Source organism: Otolemur garnettii, unplaced genomic scaffold, assembly GCF_000181295.1.
Source record: "Otolemur garnettii isolate 467f Iridium unplaced genomic scaffold, OtoGar3 scaffold00035, whole genome shotgun sequence".
In the NCBI taxonomy this organism is placed as follows: Eukaryota; Metazoa; Chordata; class Mammalia; order Primates; family Galagidae; genus Otolemur; species Otolemur garnettii.
The window spans coordinates 937952-961286 of record NW_003852430.1 but is presented as its reverse complement, the minus strand read 5'-3'; the positions used below and the strand labels follow the sequence as shown (position 1 = coordinate 961286).

Genomic DNA, 23335 nt, shown 5'->3' with positions numbered 1-23335 from the left:
AAGGAGTTGGGGGTGGCTCCTGAGTAGGGGTATGAAGGAGGGTTGGGATCTCATGAGGCTACCAAGTGAGTTCAGAGAATATAGGGAGGGATGAGCAGAGGCCGAGGCTGATGTGTGGGGGCTTGTCTGAGGGAACAGCAGGGCTGCAGTGTAGGGGTCAGATGGAGAGCGGCTTGAGGGAAAGCTGGAACAGCAGGACAGGGCAATCCAAAAGAGACCCTCCACCCTACCATTTACTAGTACTTAATATCTGGAATTTATTTTTAAAAATTCAGTTTTTGTTCAATACCGAGTTAGTGAAAGAGGGTGTCACTTATCTGACCCAAACATGCATGAAATAAACATGGACAAGGTGGAGGTGGCGTGGTGGTGACTTTATGTAAGATTGGTAGGTAATCCTTTACCCCTGAGCTTGAAAAGATGGTGGGTCTTTAATTCACCGTGGTGAAGATGTTAGGGCTATATTTATATGGTATCTTCTTAATTTCCCAAGTTTCAGTACAGCAAACATAGAGAAGCAAAAATGATAGTAATTTTTCACTTTGCTTTTTATAAAGCACAAAAGCTATGTTGCTCCAATCAAAGCTGAAAATGCTTTTAACTTCTGAGCAACCTTAAGAGGATTGATTGAAGTGTCCAACCATGACCATCTGGCTGATCTCTCTGACGAGTATTCAAGTTCTACTTTTAGCAGGTAAGTAGAATGTGTTTTTGAACAGAGTCTAGACAAGAACACGATTAGATTATATTGACAACCATTACTGATATTTACAATATTATTTTGGTTGTATACCATAAATAGTCACAATTTTTACTTATCAATTGAAGAATCGAATTTAAAATATTATTTTAGGAGATGTTGAAGTGTCTTTTTTGGGGCTTAAATTTTCCGTTTAATATTTTTTTTTTCCTAACAGCTGAGGTTCTACCCTAAATTGTTGTGACCATATCCTTCAATTTTCAGGGGCCAGTGGAGGTTGCTGTTTTAGTTCAGAGCTTTTAATATATAACTTAGAAGCTTTCTTTTATAATTCCCTTTTGGGCTATAGGATGTAATTCTTTTTAGATTTTACTGCTCTGCCTTGGAAGGGAGGAACTTGTCTTAGTGATTAATGACTTCTGAGTTAAAATGCCCTTTTTTCAGATTGTGTCTCCAATTTTCTCCATGAATTCGATTATCCTCTGTATCTTTTCATGACATTTGCTTTTGGTCTTCTTTAGCTAAAAGTTTTGACTTTTTAAGGGGTAAGGATGGTCTAGTCTGGCTAGGGCTGTAGTTATGTGAATATGAACAGCTCCCTAGCACCCTCGGGTATACTGTCCACCACATCCATCACTGCACGTGGAATACCTGGGCTGGCCACAGTTTCTGATGTGGAAACTGTAAAGTGCTCTGTAGATGGCAATTTCCTTGCTCATGACCTCACTAAGGAGCTGGCTGATGTTTGCTGGCTTCCCTGAACTAGCTTGACTGCCATCAGGGCATATCCAGGAACATCTCCAGAGATGGAGGGCTGTAAGATCATGCCAGCTGATGGTCTATGTGGGCAAACCCGATCTAGCCTAGCATGTGAATTCCAGACTGTTTTTTTTTTTTTTTTAAGGGAAATTCCAGTAATGATTCATGCTTCAGCCCTTCTCTAAGCAGACAAAGCAAAAATCTAGGGAATTTGCATCTATTTGTATCTGAGGCCATTCTGACCATGAGGGGAAACTAGTGTACTCAGTAGGAGACTGAAATACGAACAGCTTCTAGAAGTCTCTCCTCTCCAGGAGGGGGAATAAATGATGGTCTCGATAGTTCAATGTGGCCACCTGATTAGAGAATGGAAAAGAGGATAGAGAAATATTAGTGTGTCCCTGAGGCTCTTTCCAAAGGAAGTAGAAATATAGGGTTGATTTGATGAACACTGTTTTTTTTTTTTAATTAAATCATAGCTGTGTATATTAATGCAATTATGGGGTCCAGTGTGCTGGTTTTATATACCATTTCAAATATTGGTTAACATGCCTTCACTGCATTTCTTAGTTACTGCGTTAAGACATTTATACTCTACACTTAGTAAATTTAACATGTACCCTTGTAAAATGTACCGTAGTTGTGTTCCCACCAATTACCCTCCTTCCACCCATCCTCTCCCTTCCCCACCCCTCCCTCTCCCCTTTCCCCATATTCTTGGGCTATAGTTGGGTTATAGCTTTCATATGAAAGCTATAAATTGGTTTCATAGTAGAGTGCATTGGATACTTTTTCTTCCATTCTTGAGATACTTTGCTAAGAAGAATGTTTCAGCTCCATCCATGTGAACATCAGGTTTTAGAACATCCAAGATGAGAAGAATCAGTCATAATTTTCCTTACAATGGGGTGGGCACACCCAAAGCACTGACCTAAGCATTACACAGGCATCAATGTAACAAAAACTTGTGTATCTTTTATTATTTTCAAATAAAAACAAACAGCCCTCCACAAGAAAGCAACAAAAAATAGGGGTTCTGAGAATGTGTTCCCAGGACCAGCAGCACTGTTAGCAATGTAAATTCTTGGGTCCCTCCTCAGGCCTACTGAACTGGGAACTCTGAGTGTGGCCCGGTGGTCTGCGTTTCCTCAAGCTCTTCTGGTGATTCTGATGCATGCTAAATTTTGGCTTAAAATATTGGAGAAACTAGTGGATTGAAATCTAACCCTCAAAAAAAGTGTTTTTGTCACTTTTCACAGTACCTTACCTGAGTTTACGTATTGAACCTGGAGAAGGCAGTCTTGCTGGGGGAACGTGGATCACAGTCATTCTTGATGGTAGGTTTGATTTTACCAACTGAAAGTTTCTCTTATTGACTCACCGTCGTAAAGAATATGTGTGTTTGGTTTTCTTCTTTGTCTAAGGACAGATGTGAAAAGGGGCCTGTTGGGAGATGGACAGAATGACCATCTTCTGTCTTTGCAGAAGCTCCCTTGCTAATGTCACAGAGGCAGAGCATGTCACACACTACACATCTGTGTCCACTTTGTTGTCCCAAGCTATGGAATGGGATTCTGGGAACCCTAAGTGAGATGACAAGGCAGTGTATAGCATAGTACTTGGTAATGTGTCCCCTGGGATCTTCCTTGTTCTATACTTAAATACTTGGGGCTCCTAATCTGCGCTTATCATACCCAACTCTAGCCCAGTAAGGAGTATATTTCTTTTTTACGTTTAGGTGGACCTGAAGACAGAAGACTGTTTTATAAGCTCATAAATGAGAAAACTCCTTTATACAGCAATTACTAGGAAAATGACTATTAATTTAATCCTTGGGTAAATTCAATGTCTTACACTGCCCCCATGTGGCTGCATTTTTGTATTACTTTGTGAGGGGTACAATTCTGCCCAGCCTGAGATTTCCCCTTTCCTTTTTATGTTTAGGTCTGGGATTGGGTGTCCTTTACCCCACCGATGGCTCTCAAATGGAAATACACCTGGTGAACATGAACGTGGCCATGCCTGCACTGCCTAGTATCCCCTGTGATGTCTTTCCCGTGTTTTTGGATTTGCCTGTGGTGACATGCCGGACCAGGTACACTTGTCTAGAAATAGGAAGACCAGACAGGAAGTGGGCTTTTGCTTATCTCAGTAGCTTTGGGGGACGTATTAGAACAACTCCTGCTGTGGCTGCAATTAACCAGCTATAGTTTTTAAAAAATGTTCTACATGAATATACTTCGTAAAAGGTCTCTATTTGGGGTTTAGGGCATAAGGTGAGATGAGAGCACAGGAAATAATTTTGAGATATTCAGAAGGAAGGGTTGGATTATGTTTCCTTTTTTTTTTTTTTTGCAAGGAGTTTTGTGGCTATTAAGATTTTAATAAATGGTGACATTTTGCCTTTAAAATTATTGATCATTTGGGCTAAGCATAATTGTAATGTTTGTGCATAAACCCAAAACCAGTTAGAAGGGAAATCTTCTTTAGGCTCAGTTTGTGGTTGGGTTTGATATTATCTCTATGCAGGAAGCATTTTTACAGGAGTCCATGTAATCTGTTATTCTACTCAAGTTTTTGTTAGCCTACGAAGTTTACATCAGTTCATCCTTTCTTTACTTGTGTCTTAGACAAACTGCATAAAAGTGGATCATTGATTAAGAGAAAAAAGTACCGTTCCTTTTCTGTTCCCTCTTCAGAAAGAGTGTCCTTTTCCCACTTTTGTGTATTGAAACTCACCAACCATATCACAACTGCCGTCTCTTCCCTGTGTCCAACTGAGTGTAATCTTTCCCTTCTTCGAAAGAGAGAGAAGGAACACCTTTTAGTGGCGCATCCACAGGGTGCGTGTGGACACCACACTTTGTTGTGCAATTTATCACCTTGAAAGGAGACCTTTTTGTAATTTACACAAAGACACAGCAGGTGTAGCCTTAGTCACCCTGTTGCCTCATACTAAATTTCTTATGTCAGCTGCCCACTTGTCAGATTCATCCTCAGAGGCAAGCGATTTGAGGACGGAGGGTGTGTTAAATCTCAGCGCTGTAGTCTTCATGGTGTATAGTGCAATCCAGTATGAGTAAAAGATGCTCAACAAATGCACTGAACCTCCTCATAGCACTACTGGTTTTAAAACTGGGTGACATATTTTCTTTAGCTTTCATGGTATATTTGGACATAGACTTTCTGCAAGGGCTTGCCATGACATAAGTCAAAGCTTCCAAGATTTGTATGTGCTGTCTCCTTAATCCTTACATACTAACGACTTTAGGATACACCACTGATTTTTTTTTTTTTTTTGAGACAGAGCCTCAAGCTATCCCCCTGAGTAGAGTGCTGTGGCATCATAGCTCACAGCAACCTCCAACTCCTGGGCTCAAGCGAGTCTCCTGCCACAGCCTCCCAAGTAGCTGGGACCACAGGCACCCACCACAACACCGGGCTATTTTTTGTTTGCAGCTGTCATTGTTGTTTGGCGGGCCCAGGATGGATTTGAACCCACCACCTTAGGTGTATGTGGCTAGCGCCTTAGCCACTTGAGCCACAGGTGCCAAGCCTATACCACTGATTTTATGTCATCTTTTTCAAAAAAGTAGAAATGTTATCCTCATCAATTGGAAGCTGAATATCAAGTTCAATTAATATTCAAGTGTAAAAATATGTACACTTTATCATCAATGAAATGCTGTTCATACTCAATATCATGAAAAGACATAATTGCTTTCTCCAAAACAATTTAGTTGCCTCATACTAAATTTCAAAATCAGCACTGTCAAGCAAAATATAATGTGATTATAGGTGTAAAATTTTCTAGTAGCCACATTTTTGAATCAAGAAAGAAATAAGTGGCTTGGCACACGTAGCACAGTGGTTATGGCGCTGGCCACATATACCAAGGCTGGTGGATTCAAACCCGGTCCAGGCCTGCTAAACGACAATCACAACCTCAACAACTAAAAATAGCTGGTCGTTGTGGTGGGTGCCTGCAGTTCCAGTTACCTGGGAGGTTGAGGCAAGACAATCACTTAAGCCACAGAGTTTGAGGTTGCTGTGAATTGTGCCGCCAAAGCACTCTACCGAGGGCGACATACTGAGACTCTGTCTCAAAAAAAAAAAAAAAAAAATTAAAAATAACAACAACAACAACAACACAGAAATAAGTGAAATTCAAAAGAACTGAAATTAATTTTAAAAATATATTTTATTTAACCCAATGTATCCCAAATACTATTTTAATATGTAATCTACATAAATTATTAATGAAATATTTTGTATCCTTATTTTTAATACCAAGTCTTCAAAACCCACTGTGTATGTTACAATCATAGGGTATCTTAATTGGGACTGCCCACATTTCAAGGAGCACATCAGGCTAGTGACTAACACAACGGACAATTCAGATTTAAATGCTCAAGATCATACCAAATATTTTGTTGGTAACACTTGGAGAGGAAGCACTTCTTCCATCTAGCTTCTCTCTTATTCATCATATTCTCCTTTTACTAAAATCAACATGGATGACAGCCTCAAGTGGCAAAGAAGCCACTGTGATATTCAGAAAAAGATAAGACAGTGCCCAGGATTCTATGTCTTGATGGATATTTGAGATATCTATGGGTTGCTTGGATGATTATAAAGTCAAGAAGTTTTACATTGATATCTTTTATCAGAAAGACCTCAGAATTCAAGACCTACTTTGCCCTTAACTTTTGGTACTTATACACATAAATATCTTAATCTACCCGGAACTATCATTTTTTAAAAATGGAAACTGAGAATAGATTATATATCAACATTCTTTAGAGGTAGGGTCTCACTCTGTCAATCCAGGTTGGAGTACAGTGGCATGATCATAGCTCACTGTAATCTTGAATTCCCAGGCTCAAGCAATTCCTTGCCCTTGGGCTCCTGTGTTGCTGAGACTGTAGGTACACACCACCACACCTGGGCAATTTTTTTATTTTTTGAAGAGACAATGTCTTACTCTGTTGTCCAGGCTGGTCTCAAATTCCTGGCCTCAAGCAATCCTTCTACCTCACTCAGCCTTCTAAAGTGCTGGAAGTGCTGGGATTATTTGTGTGAGTGACCAAGCCTGATCCTTTCCAATTTTTGAAGTACTATGAACTTCTGATTCTGAGAAAAAGGACAGATTAAAAAATTTTTCAGGTTTTATGGAGGATAGTCCACAAAAACATATTTCAGGGACTTTTACCAACAACAAAAAGTCCTAACTTCTTTTGCTGAAGAGCTAATCTTTAAAGTCTAGTAATTATGAGCAGATCTAGGAGGTGAAAGGTGAAATACAGGACTCCTTGACTAGTCGTGTTTCACAAGTGCAGGGAAGAAATTTGAAGGGGTCAAATTGGCTTCTAGCTTTGGAAATTCATGGGTTTTGATTCCTGAGAGTTTCCACTTTCTGCCCTCAGATCTCTGCCTTCTGGAGCCCACGAGGGTCTGTACTCCCTGGAAGTGTACTTTGGGGGACAGGCGGTAGGCAGCCCGAGTTCAGGAGCACAAGACAGCTGTACTTTTAAGGTGGGTGCTTGGGATGGAAGAATGTGTATTTGCATAGTCTGAGGGTGGGCTGGTGTTCTCGAAAGGCGAGTTATAAGTCAATCTGAGAGCCTCACGGGGTGAGGAGAAAGGTGGCTGGTAGTGATAGTTCCTTCGACTCTGGTAGTGAAACACAGTCTTGAACACAGCAGGCTCTGGCCTAGTACTTTATGTACACTGTCTAATTTAATGTTCACAGCAGTTTTATGGGGGTAGCTGTTTATTACTTTTTTTTTACTGATGGGCAATTGGAGGCTCAAGGAGATTAAGTTGAGTTGTCCATGTCGTCCAGGTAGTAAATGGCAGAACCAGGGTTCGAACCCGTATCTGCTTCTAAATTCTCATCTAAACTGAAGCCCATAGAAGAGCCACAGAGCTTGGCTTTGTGTTCTAGTAATTTTATTTTACAGCTAAGCTCGTGCTGTGTATCAGGGTGATGAAGGAACTCAGGGACCTAACTTCTGTCTCTCCGTCTGCCTTAGAGTAGATTGCTGCGACTCTTTCCAGCACCGAACAGACATCACATTTGCTGGTGGAATTCCCAGATCTAAAAGGAGAGAGAGAGGATAGGAAGCCAATACTTGACTTATTTTACAGCCTGAATTTCTATACTGGGGCTTCACTTTATGTTTGGTTCCATCTCCTATCCCTCTCGGATTACTTTTACACTAAAACGATCTCTGAAAGGGGTCACATAAGGCCGAGGTTTGGCGACGCTCCCACTGATGTGATTGTACTTCCCACAGGTGCCTCTGTGGAGGAGCTGTCCCATAGAGTACAATTCAGTTGACAATTAATGCTCCCTTAGATTACGACTTCACCCTCTGCACCCAAGTCTAATATCATCCACATTTCATATATGCTATTTGTTTTTGAAATTTGGAATTTGCTGTCAATTCACAGTTAATAACTTGTTCCTTAGTTCAAGAGAAACTTGTTTTCGAGAATTTTGCTTCTGTACATATGCAGTCTACAGAAAAAGTAATTATATCGTCCTTTCTTCTTGAAAGCTGCCCCACCACCTCCACACCGTCTCAGGGAATCCAGCAGAAGAGAGACAGCTTAGCATGCTTCTTAATCACCAGGCGCCTCTCAGCCCAGATAGTAGTTTTCCTTCTTATTAAAAGATTGGTAAGGAGAGAGGGCGGAAAGAAGAGAAACACTTCCTAAGACTGCACATTAAAGAAAACAAGTCTGTCAGTGGTTTTTCTGTCTTGGCCAGTTGATGAAAAATCACCAGGGGACTTGGTTAATGAGAGGCCTTCCGAGCTGAATGAAAACGCGGTGTGTCTCTTTGTTTGGGGCCTGAGACGGGGGGAGCCACAAGTATTAAAAATTAATCCCATCTTTCCAGTCCACTCCAAAGAGCCTGCTGTGGGCACTGACTAGTTTGAACAACTCACAGAAGGTTTATCCCGCAGCTGGGGGCTGTGGCTTTCTCGTTCTAATCCGCTGCGTTCCCTCTTCCCCGTCTTGCCTCTGTTGACCTTCCTTGAGCTCAAGGATCAGCATGCGGGAAGCTTGATTTGGAAGCTCATTACTTTTTCACTTTGTCTTGTCTCTAGCCTGGTGGGTGACCAGGGGCCTGTTTCTCTTAGAAATGTACCATTTTATGTTGTGTCAGCTCGAGAGAGAATCACAAGTGAAGTCCTTTTTTGAGGTTTAAGCCTGAGCCTGCCCCACCGCTCTCTGAGGAATTGCTATATTTCCCATGAACTTCTAGTAGAAGGATTGATTACAGACCAAAGGGTAGATGTTACATTTCAAGTTGGAAATTGAGATGTATGCCTCCTCATTTGGTTTAAATATGGTTGCTCCATCTCCCTCAGTTTCTAACATGTGAGATGGGGCCCTAAGCTGGGCTCTGCTTGCCTGGACTCCTGTGCTATAGTTCCATGGATATGACAAGGGTGTAAAAGCTGTCTCAGCGGGAGGTGGAGGCCTGGGGCAGGGGTTGTGGGGAGGCTGAGGGGAATGGAATGTTTGGCAGGTGTGTGTAGAACTGCCTTAATCTTTATCTATTGGCAAGAACAGAGCCAGCTCCCAACTTAGGAAGTCACAGCATTCTTATTTTGACCCCTCTGACTGTACATATTTTCTGTCAATTGTTTTCTAAGTTTTCCTTTAGAAAGTGAGGAAATTGGCTTTGATGGTAGACTGTACATCCAGCCCTGCAGATTAATACTTAAAACCCACACGTGATAAGCCACCACCAGCTTTGTCTATGGGTTCCCAACAGAAAAGACTGTTGGTTCTCAATGGCTGATTAGGGCTGTTGATTAACAATGGAGTTATTCTTTGGTGATAGTCTCCCTGGGAAAGTGGACTCCCAGGGTGCTGGAAGCAGACCAAATAAAACAATCTTCTCTGATTTGTTTTGCAAAAGGGAACCACTGTAGGTTGTATGGAATGTGGGCAGTCTCGGCATCGGAGGAGGTTGGGGCTGAGGTGATGGGAGGTGGAATTAGGTGTTCTCCTGGGTGAGTCATTGCCTCATTGCTCAGTCTATCCTTACACTTCGCTGTCTATTCACACTGGCCCCAGTGTGGTTTCCTGATGAAGTAATGCACTAACCTTAGACTAACCCAGATGCCTTTAGGTGAGATGGGATTCCTGGGATAATCTGTGTCCCTGTCCTCCTTCCAGCCAGGAAGCACATCAGTCATCCCGGATCAGGCAACTCCATCCATTCACAAAAATTTGAATGTCTTCTACACACCAGGCTAGACATAGGGACACAACAGTGACTGAGTCAGGCAGTCTCTGCCTTTATGGAGCTGTGGTTGGCAGATGATAGAAGATTGATGTGATTTGCAGAAAGCGGGCATTGTAAGATGATTTGGAGAGCCATGACTAGGCTTTCACAGGCCCCCCAACTTCTCCCATCAACACCATGTTTCACCTTCTTAAAGAACAATGTTGCTTGCCATGATGTGAGTCTCTTGAATCATTTCCCTCCCAACAAAGCACCTTCCATTTCTCCAAGTGCTTATCTAACTTCCCATATTTTGTAATGGGGATTTGCTAATCCCCACCAAGATGCTGGCTGATAATGATTTAAGTTACAATCCTTCCAATTGAATCAATTAATTTTTCTCTAGAAAAAAAATCATAAGGCCCAAAGACATCAAATTACAGTGATGGAATTAAAAAACTGACATTCTGAATTGTGGTCTACTTACCTTCCTTCCCTTCTGGTAAAATGTGGCCTTGGGTAGGGCTGGTGGGCAGAGAGAAGAAACAGGCTGGCTAAGGTTTGGATAATACGGTGCAGAGAGAGAACTGCGTGACCTTGATCAAATTCCCTTTAACTCATCCATAGGAGGAATGCAACAACATCTGACAGATGTGCTTCACAGAAACATGACGATAAAAAGAAGTAGGTGTGAAGATGACTGGAAGAGGGCAACCATTTTCTGCAGTAGACTAATGCTCCTTGCTTTGTGAGGAGTGGTTTGCAGTGCTTGCATTTGTAGGAATTCTAATGAAATGCTCTCTTCCGATCATATTTTCAAAACAGTTTTCCAAGGCCCAGACACCCGTTGTTTACCAAGTTCATCCATCAAGTGGAGTTCCAGGTAAGAAATCTTGTATTAAAATAGGAATACTTGTGAATCTTTTTGCCAAAGCTTATTGCAAACTCTTCTACTTAGGTGGGTGGACTCTCCAAGTGGGAAAATTTAAACTCTTTCTCTGATGCTATTTTGAAAATGAGTGTCAACTGTTGGTTCATTTTTAACCTGGTTTGGTTTCACCTCTGGGCACTTTTGCTATATTACTTCACTGATAACAAAAAGAATCCAAAGGCAGAAAGCAAAAGAGGGCAGCAAAATCAGACGCCTTGATTCTGGAGACTGGAGGAAATAGAAATTATCATTGCTCGTAACTTTATAACCATTCCCGTAATAAGAAAACACTGTTAAACTCTTACTGTGTGCCAGGCTCCATTCTCAGCTTTTCACGTATCTTATTAGACCCTCACCCAAACCTGATAACTTCAGAGCTCTTATAATTCCATTTTGCAGATGAAGAAATGAAGTAGCAAAAGGTTAAATAATTTGCCTAAAGTCATATAGCTAATGAATGGTGCAGGTGATTTTTGAACCCAGTTAGAATTCAGAAGGACCCATAAATCCCTGTTTTGTATTGTGTAGAGTAGTGTTGGATGCCACTTGGAAAGTCATAACCTGGCCTTCATCTCGGGGATTTGTTTATGAGTTAGAGAGTGCATAGAAGTAGAAAGACCACGGGCATGGGGAGAAGATTATGTAAAGCTGGGGGATTTACATAAAAGAAGGGATTGCAATGAAGAAATAGATTTAGGAATTTTCAAGTCTTTTTAAAACTAAGTAGTAAACACAATTAGGATTATATGTGATTTGCTGTCGATTCTTGGCAAACTCCTACTTTTAATTCAGGTTTTTCATTTGTTCAGGGCTTCCAGTATGATGTTAAGTATGGGAACACAAGTTGCTAAGGTTTTAGGCGTGACTGTATTTGCATATATAAACTGATCTAGTTCTGATTGGCTTGACTAGTCAAGAATGTCAAAATGAATAAGTTATTGACTAAGTGCACATTTCTGCGTTTATGTGTATAGATACCAATTATGTGTATGTGTGTTTAAATTATATCCTAAGCATATGCATTTGGTATTATCTTTCTCAGTGGATTTTTCATGGATTTGTTCCTTCCCATTTGTCCGAATCATGATGACATGATAATGTTTTATTAAAAAGAGATGTGGTCTGTGAAAATCCTATGTAAACATTTGGGTCCCTGCTACTCTGGTGTTAGAAGGCTCCTGTTTAGATGGCAGAAGTCTTGTTAGAGTGAGGGGTGAGGAAGATCCCGGTGGTGGAAGTGTATTTCACCCACCCAGCTCTGCCAAGGCCATCTCTGTCCACTGAGTTAGAGTTCTGCATGCTGTCACCTCCACCTTCTGGGGGAAATACTGGTGGCTGGCCTGGTTGGAGTGGTCCCTCCAGGCAGGAGCAACACGGCTGCATCTTTGCAATCACTTCCCGGATGACTACTCTCCTTTCGTTTGGGAAGGCTGCCCAGAATAGCAGCCGGGGAAATGGAGGAGGTGGTGGGGACAGGAGAGAGTTGTTGGGTTTCTATATGTGGTTAACAGTCCTTCACCATGACGCAGATTCTTCTAACACCATGATCTGGCTTGGCCATGTGTCAGCCTTGGTTGGCTGTCTGTTTAGAAACCAAAGAAAACTCACTTGAATTCCTACTTTCTGTAAAACTGTGCCTACCAAAGCCAGAAGGCATGACATGCTCATGGAAGCTAGGGAGTTGATTCTTTAGTTCTACTAAAGTTAGAAAGAATTATTTTTCCCATTTTTAGCAGTAACGGAGGAATTGAGACTCCAGGCTCCTGCCAACACTATGACTTTTGTCTAAATTGTTAGTTTCCATTCTTTCTACCCAGCCACCTGTAAGTGGCTGCATACCTCCTGAAAGCTTCTTATTGTTTTAGTGCAAGTCATCCTTTGGCTGCAGAGGAAAGTCAGTTCTTTGTACTACAACACAATCAACTTACTGTTAGTGCTCTTTGTGGCCTCAAGTGTCTGTGAAAAGACTCAATTTTTCTATATCCAGCGACCTCAGGAGCCCTATCAGTGCCCATTCCTCTCCCATTTTTTGAGGTTTTCCTTCAGTAACCAACACCTCTCTCATCTCTACACATTGTCTGTGGTAGTAGCTGATCACAGTATCGATGAACAAATTCTTCAGTTATTTGCGAGGCACATGTTTCCAAATAGTTGTGGGATTTGGTGGTAAATTTTAACTACATCACCTTGCTGTGTTGTGTTTGCTTGAAACTTTGTCTTGTGCAGTTCCGCAGGACTGAGTCTAGGTGCTTTTCAAATATAGAAGTTACTAGCTCATGCGGCATTTGGTAGGGACTCCCAAACTCTGAGATGGGGGCTCCTTTAGATGCCTGTCCCAACTCCTGTGGGCAGTGGATGTGGGTGTGGCATGGAGGGTGCACCTTGCTGACAGGCAGCTGCCAAGGCCTGCAATCCTGTTCTTTTTTAAATTAAATCATAGCTGTATATATTAATGAAATCATGGGGTGCAATGTGCTGGTTTTATTACAATTTGAAATATTTTCATCAAACTGATTCACATAGCCTTCATGGCATTTTCTTAGTTATTGTGTTCAGACATTTATATTCTACACCTGGTAAATTTCACATGTATCCTTGTAAGATGCACTGTAGATGTGGTGCCACCAATTACTCTCCCTTCAACCATCCTCCCCCTCTTCTTCCTTCCCTTTTCTTCTTGGGCTATAATTGGGTATAGCTTTCACAAGAAAGTTATAAATTGGTTTCATAGTAAGGCTGAGTACATTGGATACTTTTTCTTCCATTCTTGAGACACTTTGCTAAGAAGAATATATTCCAGCTCTATCCATGTAAACATGTAGGAGGTAAAGTCTCCATCTTTCTTTAAGGCTGCATAATATTCCATGGTGTACATATACCACAATTTGTTGATCCATTCATGGGTCGATGGGCACTTGGGCTTCTTCCATGACATAGCAATTATGAATTGGGCTGCAATAAACATACTGGTACAAATATCTTTGTTATAATGTGATTTTGGTCTTCTGGATATATACCTAGTAGAGAAATTGTAGGATTGAATGGCAGGTCTATTTTTAGATCTCTAAGTGTTCTCAAACATCTTTCCAAAAGGAACGTATTAGTTTGCATTCCCACCAGCAATGTAGAAGTGTTCCCTTTCCTCCACATCCACACCAACATCTCTGGTTCTGGGATTTTGTGATGTGGGCTAATCTTATTGGAGTTAGATGATATCTCAAAGTCATTTTGATTTGCATTTCTCTGATGATTAAGGATGATGAGCATTTTTTCATGTGTTTGTAGGCCATGCACCTGTCTTCTTCAGAGAAGTATCTCTTCAATTCCCTTGCCCACCCTGAGATGGGATCACTTATTCTTTTCTTGCTAATATGTTTGAGTTCTCTGTGGATTCTGGTTATTAAACCTTTGTCGGAGACATAACCTGCAAATATCTTCTCCTATTCTGAGGGCTGCCTGCTTGCTTTACTTACTGTGTTCTTGCCTGTGCAGAAGCTTTTCAGTTTGATCAGGTCCCAGTAGTATATTTTTGATGTTGCTTCAATTGCTGGGGGGAGGGGGTCCTCCTCATAAAATATTCACCAAGGTCAATTTCTTCGAGAGTTTTTTTTTTTCTTCAAGAGTTTTCTCTGCACTTTCTTCTAGTATTTTTATAGTTTCATGTCTTAAGTTTTATATTTTATAGTTTATATTTCATGTCTTATATTTTATAGTTCATGTCTAAGTCTATCTTAGTTAATGGTGAGAGGTATGGGTCCAGTTTCAGTCTTCTACAGGTCACCAGCCAGTTCACCCAGCACCATTTGTTAAATAGGGAATCTTTTCCCCACTGAGTGTTTTTAATTGGCTTGTCAAAGATCAAATAATGGCAAGTAGCTGGGTTCATCTCTTGGTTTTCTATTCTGTTCCATATATCTACCTCTCTGTTTTTGTGCCAGTACCATGCTTTTTTGATCACTATTGATTTATAGTACAGTCTGAGGTCTGGTAGCATAATTCCTCCTGCTTTGTTTTTATTTCTGAGTAATGTCTTGGCTATTCGAGTTTTTTTCTGATTCCATATAAAATGAAGTATTATTTTTTTGAGATCTTTAAAGTATGATAGTGGAGCTTTAACAGGGATTGCATTAAAATTGTATATTGCTTTGGATAGTAGGAACATTTTAACAATGTCAGTTCTTCCCAGCCATGAGCATGGTATGTTTTTCCATTTGTTAACATCTTCAGCTATTTCTTTTCTTAGAGTTTCATAGTTTTCTTTATAAAGATCTTTCACATCCTTTTTTAGGTAAACTCTCAAATATTTCATCTTCTTTGGCACTACGGTGAACGGAATAGTGTTCTTGACTGTTTTTTTTTTCAGCTTGACTATTGTTGGTATATATAAAGGCTACAGATTTACAAGTGCTGATTTTGTAACCTGAGATGCTGCTATATTCCTTGATCACTTCTAAGAGTTTTGTAGTAGATTTCCTGGTGCAATCAGGATATGCAATCATGTCATCTGTGAAGAGTGAAAGTTTGATCTCTTTGACCCTATATGGATACCCTTGATCACTTTTCCTTGCCTGATTGTGGTGGCTAAGACTTCCATTACAATGGTAAAAAGCAATGGAGACAATGGGCAACCTTGCCTCATTCCTGATCTGAGTGGAAATGATTTCAACTTGACTCCATTCAATATAATATTGACTGTGGGTTTGCTGTAGAAGGCCTCTATCAGTTTAAGAAATTGCAATCCCATTCTTGTTAGAGTATATTAAAGAGAAACTTTCCACCCAATGGAAATCCCTGGAAGTCACATAGAACTGCGGTTGCAACCTTCTGGCATCATGGAAGACAATTTTCCTATGGATTGGGTGGCAGGAGGGGGGATGGCTTAAAGATGATTGAAGTGCACTTTATTTCTATTATTATTACATTGTAATATACAGTGAAATAATTATACAATTCACCGTAATGTAGAATCAGTGGGAGCCCTGAGCTTGTTTTTAACTAGACAGTCCTAGCATTAGCTTCACCACCTCGGTTCCACCTCAGATCATCAGGTATTAGATTATTGCATGCAACCTAGATCCCTCACACTCGAGGTTTACAGTAGGGTTTGCAGTCTTATGAGAATCTAATGCTGTTCCTGATCTGATGGGAGGCAGAGCTTAGGTAGTGATGCAATCAATGGGGAGTGGCTATAAATAGAGATGAACTTGGCTGTTCACCTGCCACTTCCCTCCTACTATGAGGCCCTGTTCCTAACAGGCCATGGACCAGTACAGAGAGAAGACCCAGGGGTAGATGTGGTTATATATCAGTGGGTAAGGCAGACACTAGCTCTGTGCAGATTCCCAGTTTGTCCTATATTTGAACACAAGTGTGTTTGTTAAATGAGTAAGATGTGCCAATTGTCCATCCTTTGGCCTGTAACTCTCCTGCTGTGTTATGTCCTTGTTTAGTTCCTATCCATTTGGGTCATTTGTGATTTTTATTTTTTGTACTTTGAGATGTGGAAAAGAGTTCAGGATCCCTGAGGCAAGCAGATCATGCTTCATATCACATGTTCATTTTAGCAAGCTTCCGGAGGAAAGTCTGGAGTGTGGAGCACCCCAAGGCACATTGTTCTCAAATCCCACATGGGTGAGGGGTCTACACAGAGCCAGTAGAACGGAACTGGGCAGTGTATAGAAACTGGCCCCTCTTCCTGGAATCCTCTTGCTTTATTAGACTGTCAAGAAGACCTATTCTTCCTTCTATGCTCTATGCATAGACAATTAAGTCCATGATTGAAACCATTGGTTATTTTAGCCTTTTGATGGTGTAATCTTGATGACTTCATCACACTGCTGACCTTGCTATTGTACAGTTTTTTAAGAAGTGTTAATTTTCTGGGTCAGGACAACCTTTGCCATACTGGGAATACACAAGCAAAAAGAAACCATTTCTTTGAGTTACGTTACATTAAATTTTAAAAATTCTTCTTAAAACAGGAGAACTAATACATGTGCATGGCTGGATTATCACTGGGAAATTAGAAACCTTCGATGTTGACGCTGAGTACATTGATAGGTAAGCATGTGTTCATTTCTAGGTATGAATAGGCCAGCAGGCTTCCCGGGATTAGCTTCCCTGGTAGCAATAAATTGTAAGCAGTTGGCACAGAATTGCTATGTTTCTCTTCGCAGTTTATGGTCCCTGGTGAGCTGGGCTTCAGCAAACTTTGTTAATGTAATTGCAACTGGTCGATTAAGTTGGTCCATTTATTTACTGACAACTAGTCACTCTGGGCTCAGTGTGAAATGTACTGTAATCACGTCTGCAGATTTTCCTTTTCAATTCTTACCCTTCCTCCTCTTATTTCTCAGGCTGAAATAAACTCTTTATAAAATAACACGTAAACCCCAAAGCCCATTATGACTTTCCTGCTTGGTTGTTATCCATTTGTGCATTTTAGAAATTCTATTAGTGGGATCAGAGGAAAACGTGGATACAGGTACTAAAAGCCATCGAGCTTTTAATGTTTCCTGGGGATAATTAGGATGTCAGCATGGCTTTCTTCACTGGAGACTTGTTAAGTGGAAAGCATCACTAGTAAATCATCTATAGTTGGGCGAGAGGAGAATAAGATGGAAAGTACTGAAACTGTGGAGTTTGTGGAAATCTCTAAGCTACTGTGATTATTCAACAAATGAAACAATTATACTGAGGATTTGTAGAGGGAACATAATCTCACTATATGCTCAGCTGCAAAGCTTCTCCATGCTGTGGTTGATTTTTCCTTCACTCCTGCATGGCTGGGTCAGTGGTTCTCTTCTGCTCCATCTCTCTGATTCTGCCCTATTTATCAGCAAACTCTGTTAATGTAATTGTAACTTGTGATTTGATTTGATTACTCTCAGGATCTACATTTCTGACCTTAAGTAATGCCAATTTGTCTTAAAAGAAAATTACTCTTTGTGTGGAAGATAGAAACCCCAAGTATATCCTTGACAGTATGCCATATTTACTACTTAGATCCATCTCAGCATTGGTCTGGGACCTATGCTTTGAAAAGGGGGAATAAAGGCATAAACTCCACAATAACTCTGCATAGGCCCAGGGGTACCCAACCTGCGGCCTCCGCGCCTCATGCAGATTATGTGAGGACTGTTTAGCTTATCTGTGGTGTTGGATATCAGGAAAATTATGCATGGGCATTCTTTTTGCTCATCTGCTTGTGTTAGTATTTATGTATTAAATATGTATCCCAACACAACTCCTTTTTCCAATGTGTGGCAGATAAGAAGAAAGGTTGGACACCCCTAGAGTATAGCTCCAATATAGCCAGTGTGGAAATGATGAAGATTTTATGGGGAAAAATTGCTTCCTCTGTAGTGTGACAATATGGGCCATGGGCACCCTTCTTTCTTGCTGAGAATTTGACCTGACATCCCCCAGGGCACAACCTTTAGCCACCTCTAACAGTACATAGTAAATCTAGAAGGGAACCTTCATGATTAGGTTTTCTCTGTGTTTTGTCAGGGAATTTCACTGTGATCCATGTCTTTTGTTTTAATTTTTTTATCTAGCCCATTGATCTTGGAAGCTCAGGAAGACAAATGGGTGACTCCTTGTTCTCTTGTAAACAGGCAGACAGGAAGCCGGTGAGTTTCTTTTCTTGCAAATGTCTATGAATTTAAGTTCTTCACAAACATGCACACATACTTTCTCTCTCTTTCTCACACACACACACAAACGTGCATACGCACACATCTATTTTTTAATGTAAATCAGTGCTTTATCTTTAGAGTTACTGAAAAAGATACAGGAATTGATTCAAAATGCATATTTAAGTGGATTCTAAAACAAATAGCTTTAAAAACAAATAGCTAGTACTTCCTGGGCTTAACATAGGTCAAGACCTATTCCAGTACCTTAGGTTTAAGTCATCTAATAATCTTGCAAATATGTATGGTTATTAGTCTCATATTACAGTTTAGGAAACTGAGGCCCAGGGAAATTAAGTATTTTCCTAAAGGTCCACAAAGAGCAATTGGGAGAACTGGGATTTGAACTTTGTCTGACTAACCAGTCCCAGAGTTCATGCACTTATTCACCATACTTTAATAACTAGCCAAAGGGGGGGACAATGTTTTTGTGCTGTAGTTCAGATAACCAACTTTTTGCTGGAGTTTTTACTTCACTTGGGACTGGGTGGATTAACTTTTCTTTGAAGCCAGTATAAGAATATACTTTGTAGTTTAGCTTTTTGAGAGTAGTGTGTAGTAGAGTCAAACTCTCCATCATGGTTTCTTTGGTTTATTTGCTCAGGATTGTCTTGTTTGGAGCTCACATTTGATAACAGATATTTGGGGAGAGGAGTAAAGGGTTTTGCTATGCTTGTCATTGAACAGAGTTTGGAAAGAAAGGACCCAATGGCATTTAGGAGTAAGTTAAATTTTGTCTCTCACACTGTCTGTTTTGCTGGTAGCCTACGTGTTGGTGGCAACTCCAGGATTACCCTAAGCATTTACCCCAGGAGCTCACTGTACCTTCCACATCTACTGTTTTCTCTGACTCATTTGACATTTCTCTTATTTCTTACTTTCCTGATTAGAGTCAGAACTTTTGAGTTGTCTGGCAATTCTCACCCTGGTTTGTTCTCTCCTTAGCTATCCCATTCAGGAAGACCGAGGCCTTGGGACTCTGCAGTGCTGTGTGGAAGGCAACTACATTGGTCTGTTAGAGGAGTAACGTGATTTTAAAATCTTTTTTGTTTTGTTTTTGAGACAGCCTCTCACTTTGTTGCCCTGGGTAGAGTGCTGTGGTGTCACAGCTCACAGCAACCTCAAACTCTTGGGCTCAAGCAATTCTCTTGCCTCAGCCTCCTTATACTTGGGACTACTGGTGCCTGCCACAACACCAGGCTATTTTTGTTTGTTTATTTGTTTTTAGCAGGCACAGGTCAGGTTCAAACCCATCAGCCCTTGTGCATGTGGCTGGTGTCCTAACCATTGAGCTACAGGCGCCAAGCCGATTTTAGTCTTATCCATGTCTTCCAGAAAAAATTGCAAGAATTGGTTCTCATGAGAATAATAATTATAACTACCACTTGAGAACTCCCTGAAAAACATTATATAAAGCAGCTCATCTGTAAACTAATTTAATCTTCACATCATGCCTGTGACATCACATTATGGGTGATCAAACTGAAGCTGGGAACTGATGGGTCAGGGTTCGTATCATGTCAGTGTCACTCTAAGCCTTGACTCTTACCTGCTACCCAATGCCACATTTGTCCTTTTATTCTGGCAAGTCCACTTTGCTAATTGTACTAAGCCTGTGGGGTATTTATTTTGGGCACTATCAAAAAATCACAGGTTCGGGCAGTAACCTGATGATATGTAGATCACTATTAAAGTTTTGAGACGGACCGTGTTAAGGTCCATTATTTCACTTCGAGGAAACAGGGTTGACAGCGTACTTTCTGATTCAGCTGTGCAAGTTTCATCTTGCTCAGCTTATCGATTTTGTTGGGAAGACTTCATTTGTTTCTGTCTGCACGGATTTTATATTTCGTGATTTTTGTGTATCTTAACACTTTCATAATGACCCAGAGTCCTTGGATTTATGGTAGCAGTGGCTTGACCCAGGAGATTCCTGCAGATTCCTGCATTAATGTCTGTTTCTTTATGTTACAGGCTCCCAGAATGTTAGTTTCTCAGTATTTAACAAGGGAAAGTAAGTAACTGGGGCTAGAAGTAGGTAAATTTGTCTTTGTTTTACATCGTTTCTCTCCCATCTTGCTTACTTTCCTTTTATAATGGAAAATTTCTAACACACACACACAAACAGAATCGTATAAGGAAACCACATTCTTTTCCTTGGATGAATATAATTGTGTCTTATGCACACATCTGTAGGCAGTGTGTTTCAGTAGGGTGATGGTACCGAATTTCGAGAATTGCTTCTTAAGTAATCTAAAAGTATTGTAGATCTGAAACTGTCACACATGTCTCATGATGAGGAGCGTGGATTCAGGAATGCCCTGTGCCATCCAGGATGTACCTTCTTCAAGCTTGGAAAGGGGTCAAACTTCAATAAGCTTTGGAGAGATAAATTAGGATTCTGTATTCCTTACCTTCTATCCCGCCACTATATAATTTGTCTAATGTTTTCCTTAAAAAGTGCATTATTAAGCTGATATTAACTTCATTGTGATGATAGTGACATAGTACCTGTATATATAAAGGTAAAAATATGGAGATCCCCCCACCTGCTTCACTGTGGGAGGAATAAAGCTAATGTATACTCAGTGGTACTGACCATAGGCCAACTCAGGACCAGGCCCTTTCACAGCCATACTTTCATTTAATGTTTCCAATGCTTTGTGAAGCAGGTGTTATTCCCACATAATAATTTTGTGGATCAAAACATGAACTTTGTTCCGTTTGTATAGTTATCGAAGGCAGCTGGTATCCCAACTGTTCTAAAGATCAATAGAGGTTAGTTCACAATCTTCCTTTTAGGTGGCTAATTAAAAAAAAAAAAGTAATCCCAGAGGATGTTTTCATCCAAAACACAGCTTTGCCTTTTTTGCAGGTCCATGGTTGACAAGAGCGCATGGCTGATCAGCGCCAAGCAAGAGCTTTTCCTGTACCAGACACACTCAGGTATCATTTTCCTTTACCCTGGACTTCTCATCTCTTCCTTCACGCCTCGTTCAGTGTGGCACCTGCCTTCCCTTCCTTTTTGCCATTTCTCTATGATCTTGGAAAACTTAAGCTGTCCTTACAAGTATGGAATCTGAGGCTAAGGCTTGGTCCTTGCTGCAGCCTGAGGATGGGAGACACACATCTGGCTTTCTTCTCCCTCTTTTCAAAGTCCTATCTGGTGTGCAAGGTGGGGCACCTGGGCTGCGGCCAGACCCCAGAGCCTTGCTGTACATGAAGAAGCCCGGAAGACACAATGTTACTAAGAAAGGGACACTAAACCCCACAGAAGTCACTCTACAATACTGTCCCGCTCTTCACCCTGGTGCCCGGCACAAGCAGGCCCCTGGAGACCAGGGGACAGGAATCCTTCCATCAGCGCACCTGCTGTTTAATCTGGATCTTGTCGCAGCTGCTGAACACTTACTCAAGTCAGCCTTGCTGTACACCGTCAACAACTCAGTGTCTCTTTCCTCTGCTGTCAAATGTGTGTGCAACGTGGTGATAAAGAGCCGAAATCTTCTGGAAAGACTCTCCTGAGAGCTCCACAACCCTTTGCTTGGCTTATAAGAACCAGACATCTCTACAGAAATGGCCAAGCTTCGGATCTTCTGTTCCACGTCTTTCTCTTCCATACTCCAGCAACGCTCACATGTGCAGCACAATTTCCTCTCTCCACACTCAGGCCACGCTTGCTCCGGACGCCTTCTCATTCTCCCCTTCACTAGGCCAGTTCTAATGCCTCCCTAGGACTCAAACCAGATGTGATCTCTAGAAATTGTGTTCTACTCCTCCACACCCCACCCCACTCTTAAACGTCTCTGTTCTTTCATATACGCTCTCTGATTTTGCAAACCTAAAGTATTATCATTATAGCTTTTTGTACAGGCACTCCCTGGGTTATGCATGAGATAGGTTCTGTGGGTTTGTTCTTAAGTTGAATTTGTATGTAAGTTGGAACAAGGACATTTACCTGTAATAGCCTCTGTTTGTAAGTACGAGTCATATGTCAGCTGGATGTCTGTGACTCGGGGATGCTCACTGCCTGTCTTTACCATGCCAGTTTTCCTTCAGGACGGAAACTATTCCGTATTCAACTCTATACCCATAATGCTATGTAGTAGGTATTCTGGGGATAGTGAGAAGAATTATATAATGTCTACAACTATGTGAAACGTTTCAGTGCTTCATAAATTATTTGGTCTGTAGTCTATGTAATTTTGAATGTGTATCAAAAGAATGTGTTAATCTCTGCATGAAGAGAATTTGGGTACAGAATTTCTATGTCAGTGTACAGAGAAATGTAAAATAGTAGGTTAAAAGACAGGGGCCATTATTATTAGTGGTGAATTTTGCTATTTGAGTGGAAGGGATCAATCCTTGCCTACCCGTATCACCTCTGGGTTGTCTCACGGGCAATGGCCTTATAAAACATCCTCATATGATTTATATTGTAAGGCAAAACCAGTCATAATTAGCCTTTTTGTACCTTTAGAGAAGACAGTTCCTCTTTCCCCTGGAAGGGATGCAACTTAGAACTGTCAAAATTTGATCATTAGAGAAGAAGGGATGAGATAAAGTTAAATTTCTGGGGATATGTGACTTACGACTATGGGGACTTCAGACAATCAGGTGCAGCATGAAAGAGCTGGGTAAGTGGGGAGGACTGCATGGGGGAAGGAGCGCTCAGCATGGGGATGAGGGAGAGGGCACTGCCCACAGTTCCTTCTTCTACTTAGAATGAACTGTAGATTCATATGAGTGAACTGAGGCCTCTCCCAGGATATCCACATTTGCTTGCTCCGTGCAGTGTAACTGCCTGTTCCCTGACATGCAAATAGAGTCCTTGAGATCCGGAGACGAGATTTCCAAAGAAAACAGTTTGGTATGCAGGAGCTTTTACTGATACCATGAGTGACTGTACATTTCTCCTTGTTTCCAAATATTGATCCTGCGTAATATATTTTCCAGTTCTTTTCTTATTATGTGCATTTTAAAATAGCTATTCCTAGATA

General features: G+C 41.0%; 1 protein-coding gene across 1 annotated transcript in view; it reads left to right on the top strand.

Annotated features, from left to right (window-relative positions):
• The first annotated feature begins 567 nt into the window (after nucleotides 1–567).
• The window catches only part of PKHD1 (PKHD1, fibrocystin/polyductin), a 435622-nt gene continuing 412854 nt past the window's right edge, over nucleotides 568–23335 (top strand). Inside the window, exons 1-10 of the mRNA XM_023513135.1 lie at nucleotides 568–694; nucleotides 2719–2796; nucleotides 3404–3554; nucleotides 6886–6994; nucleotides 10533–10590; nucleotides 16620–16698; nucleotides 18198–18272; nucleotides 19281–19345; nucleotides 20310–20349; nucleotides 21211–21281. Coding sequence (XP_023368903.1) covers nucleotides 643–694; nucleotides 2719–2796; nucleotides 3404–3554; nucleotides 6886–6994; nucleotides 10533–10590; nucleotides 16620–16698; nucleotides 18198–18272; nucleotides 19281–19345; nucleotides 20310–20349; nucleotides 21211–21281 — 778 coding nt within the window. The 5' untranslated portion in view covers nucleotides 568–642. The remainder of the gene's footprint in view (nucleotides 695–2718; nucleotides 2797–3403; nucleotides 3555–6885; nucleotides 6995–10532; nucleotides 10591–16619; nucleotides 16699–18197; nucleotides 18273–19280; nucleotides 19346–20309; nucleotides 20350–21210; nucleotides 21282–23335) is intronic.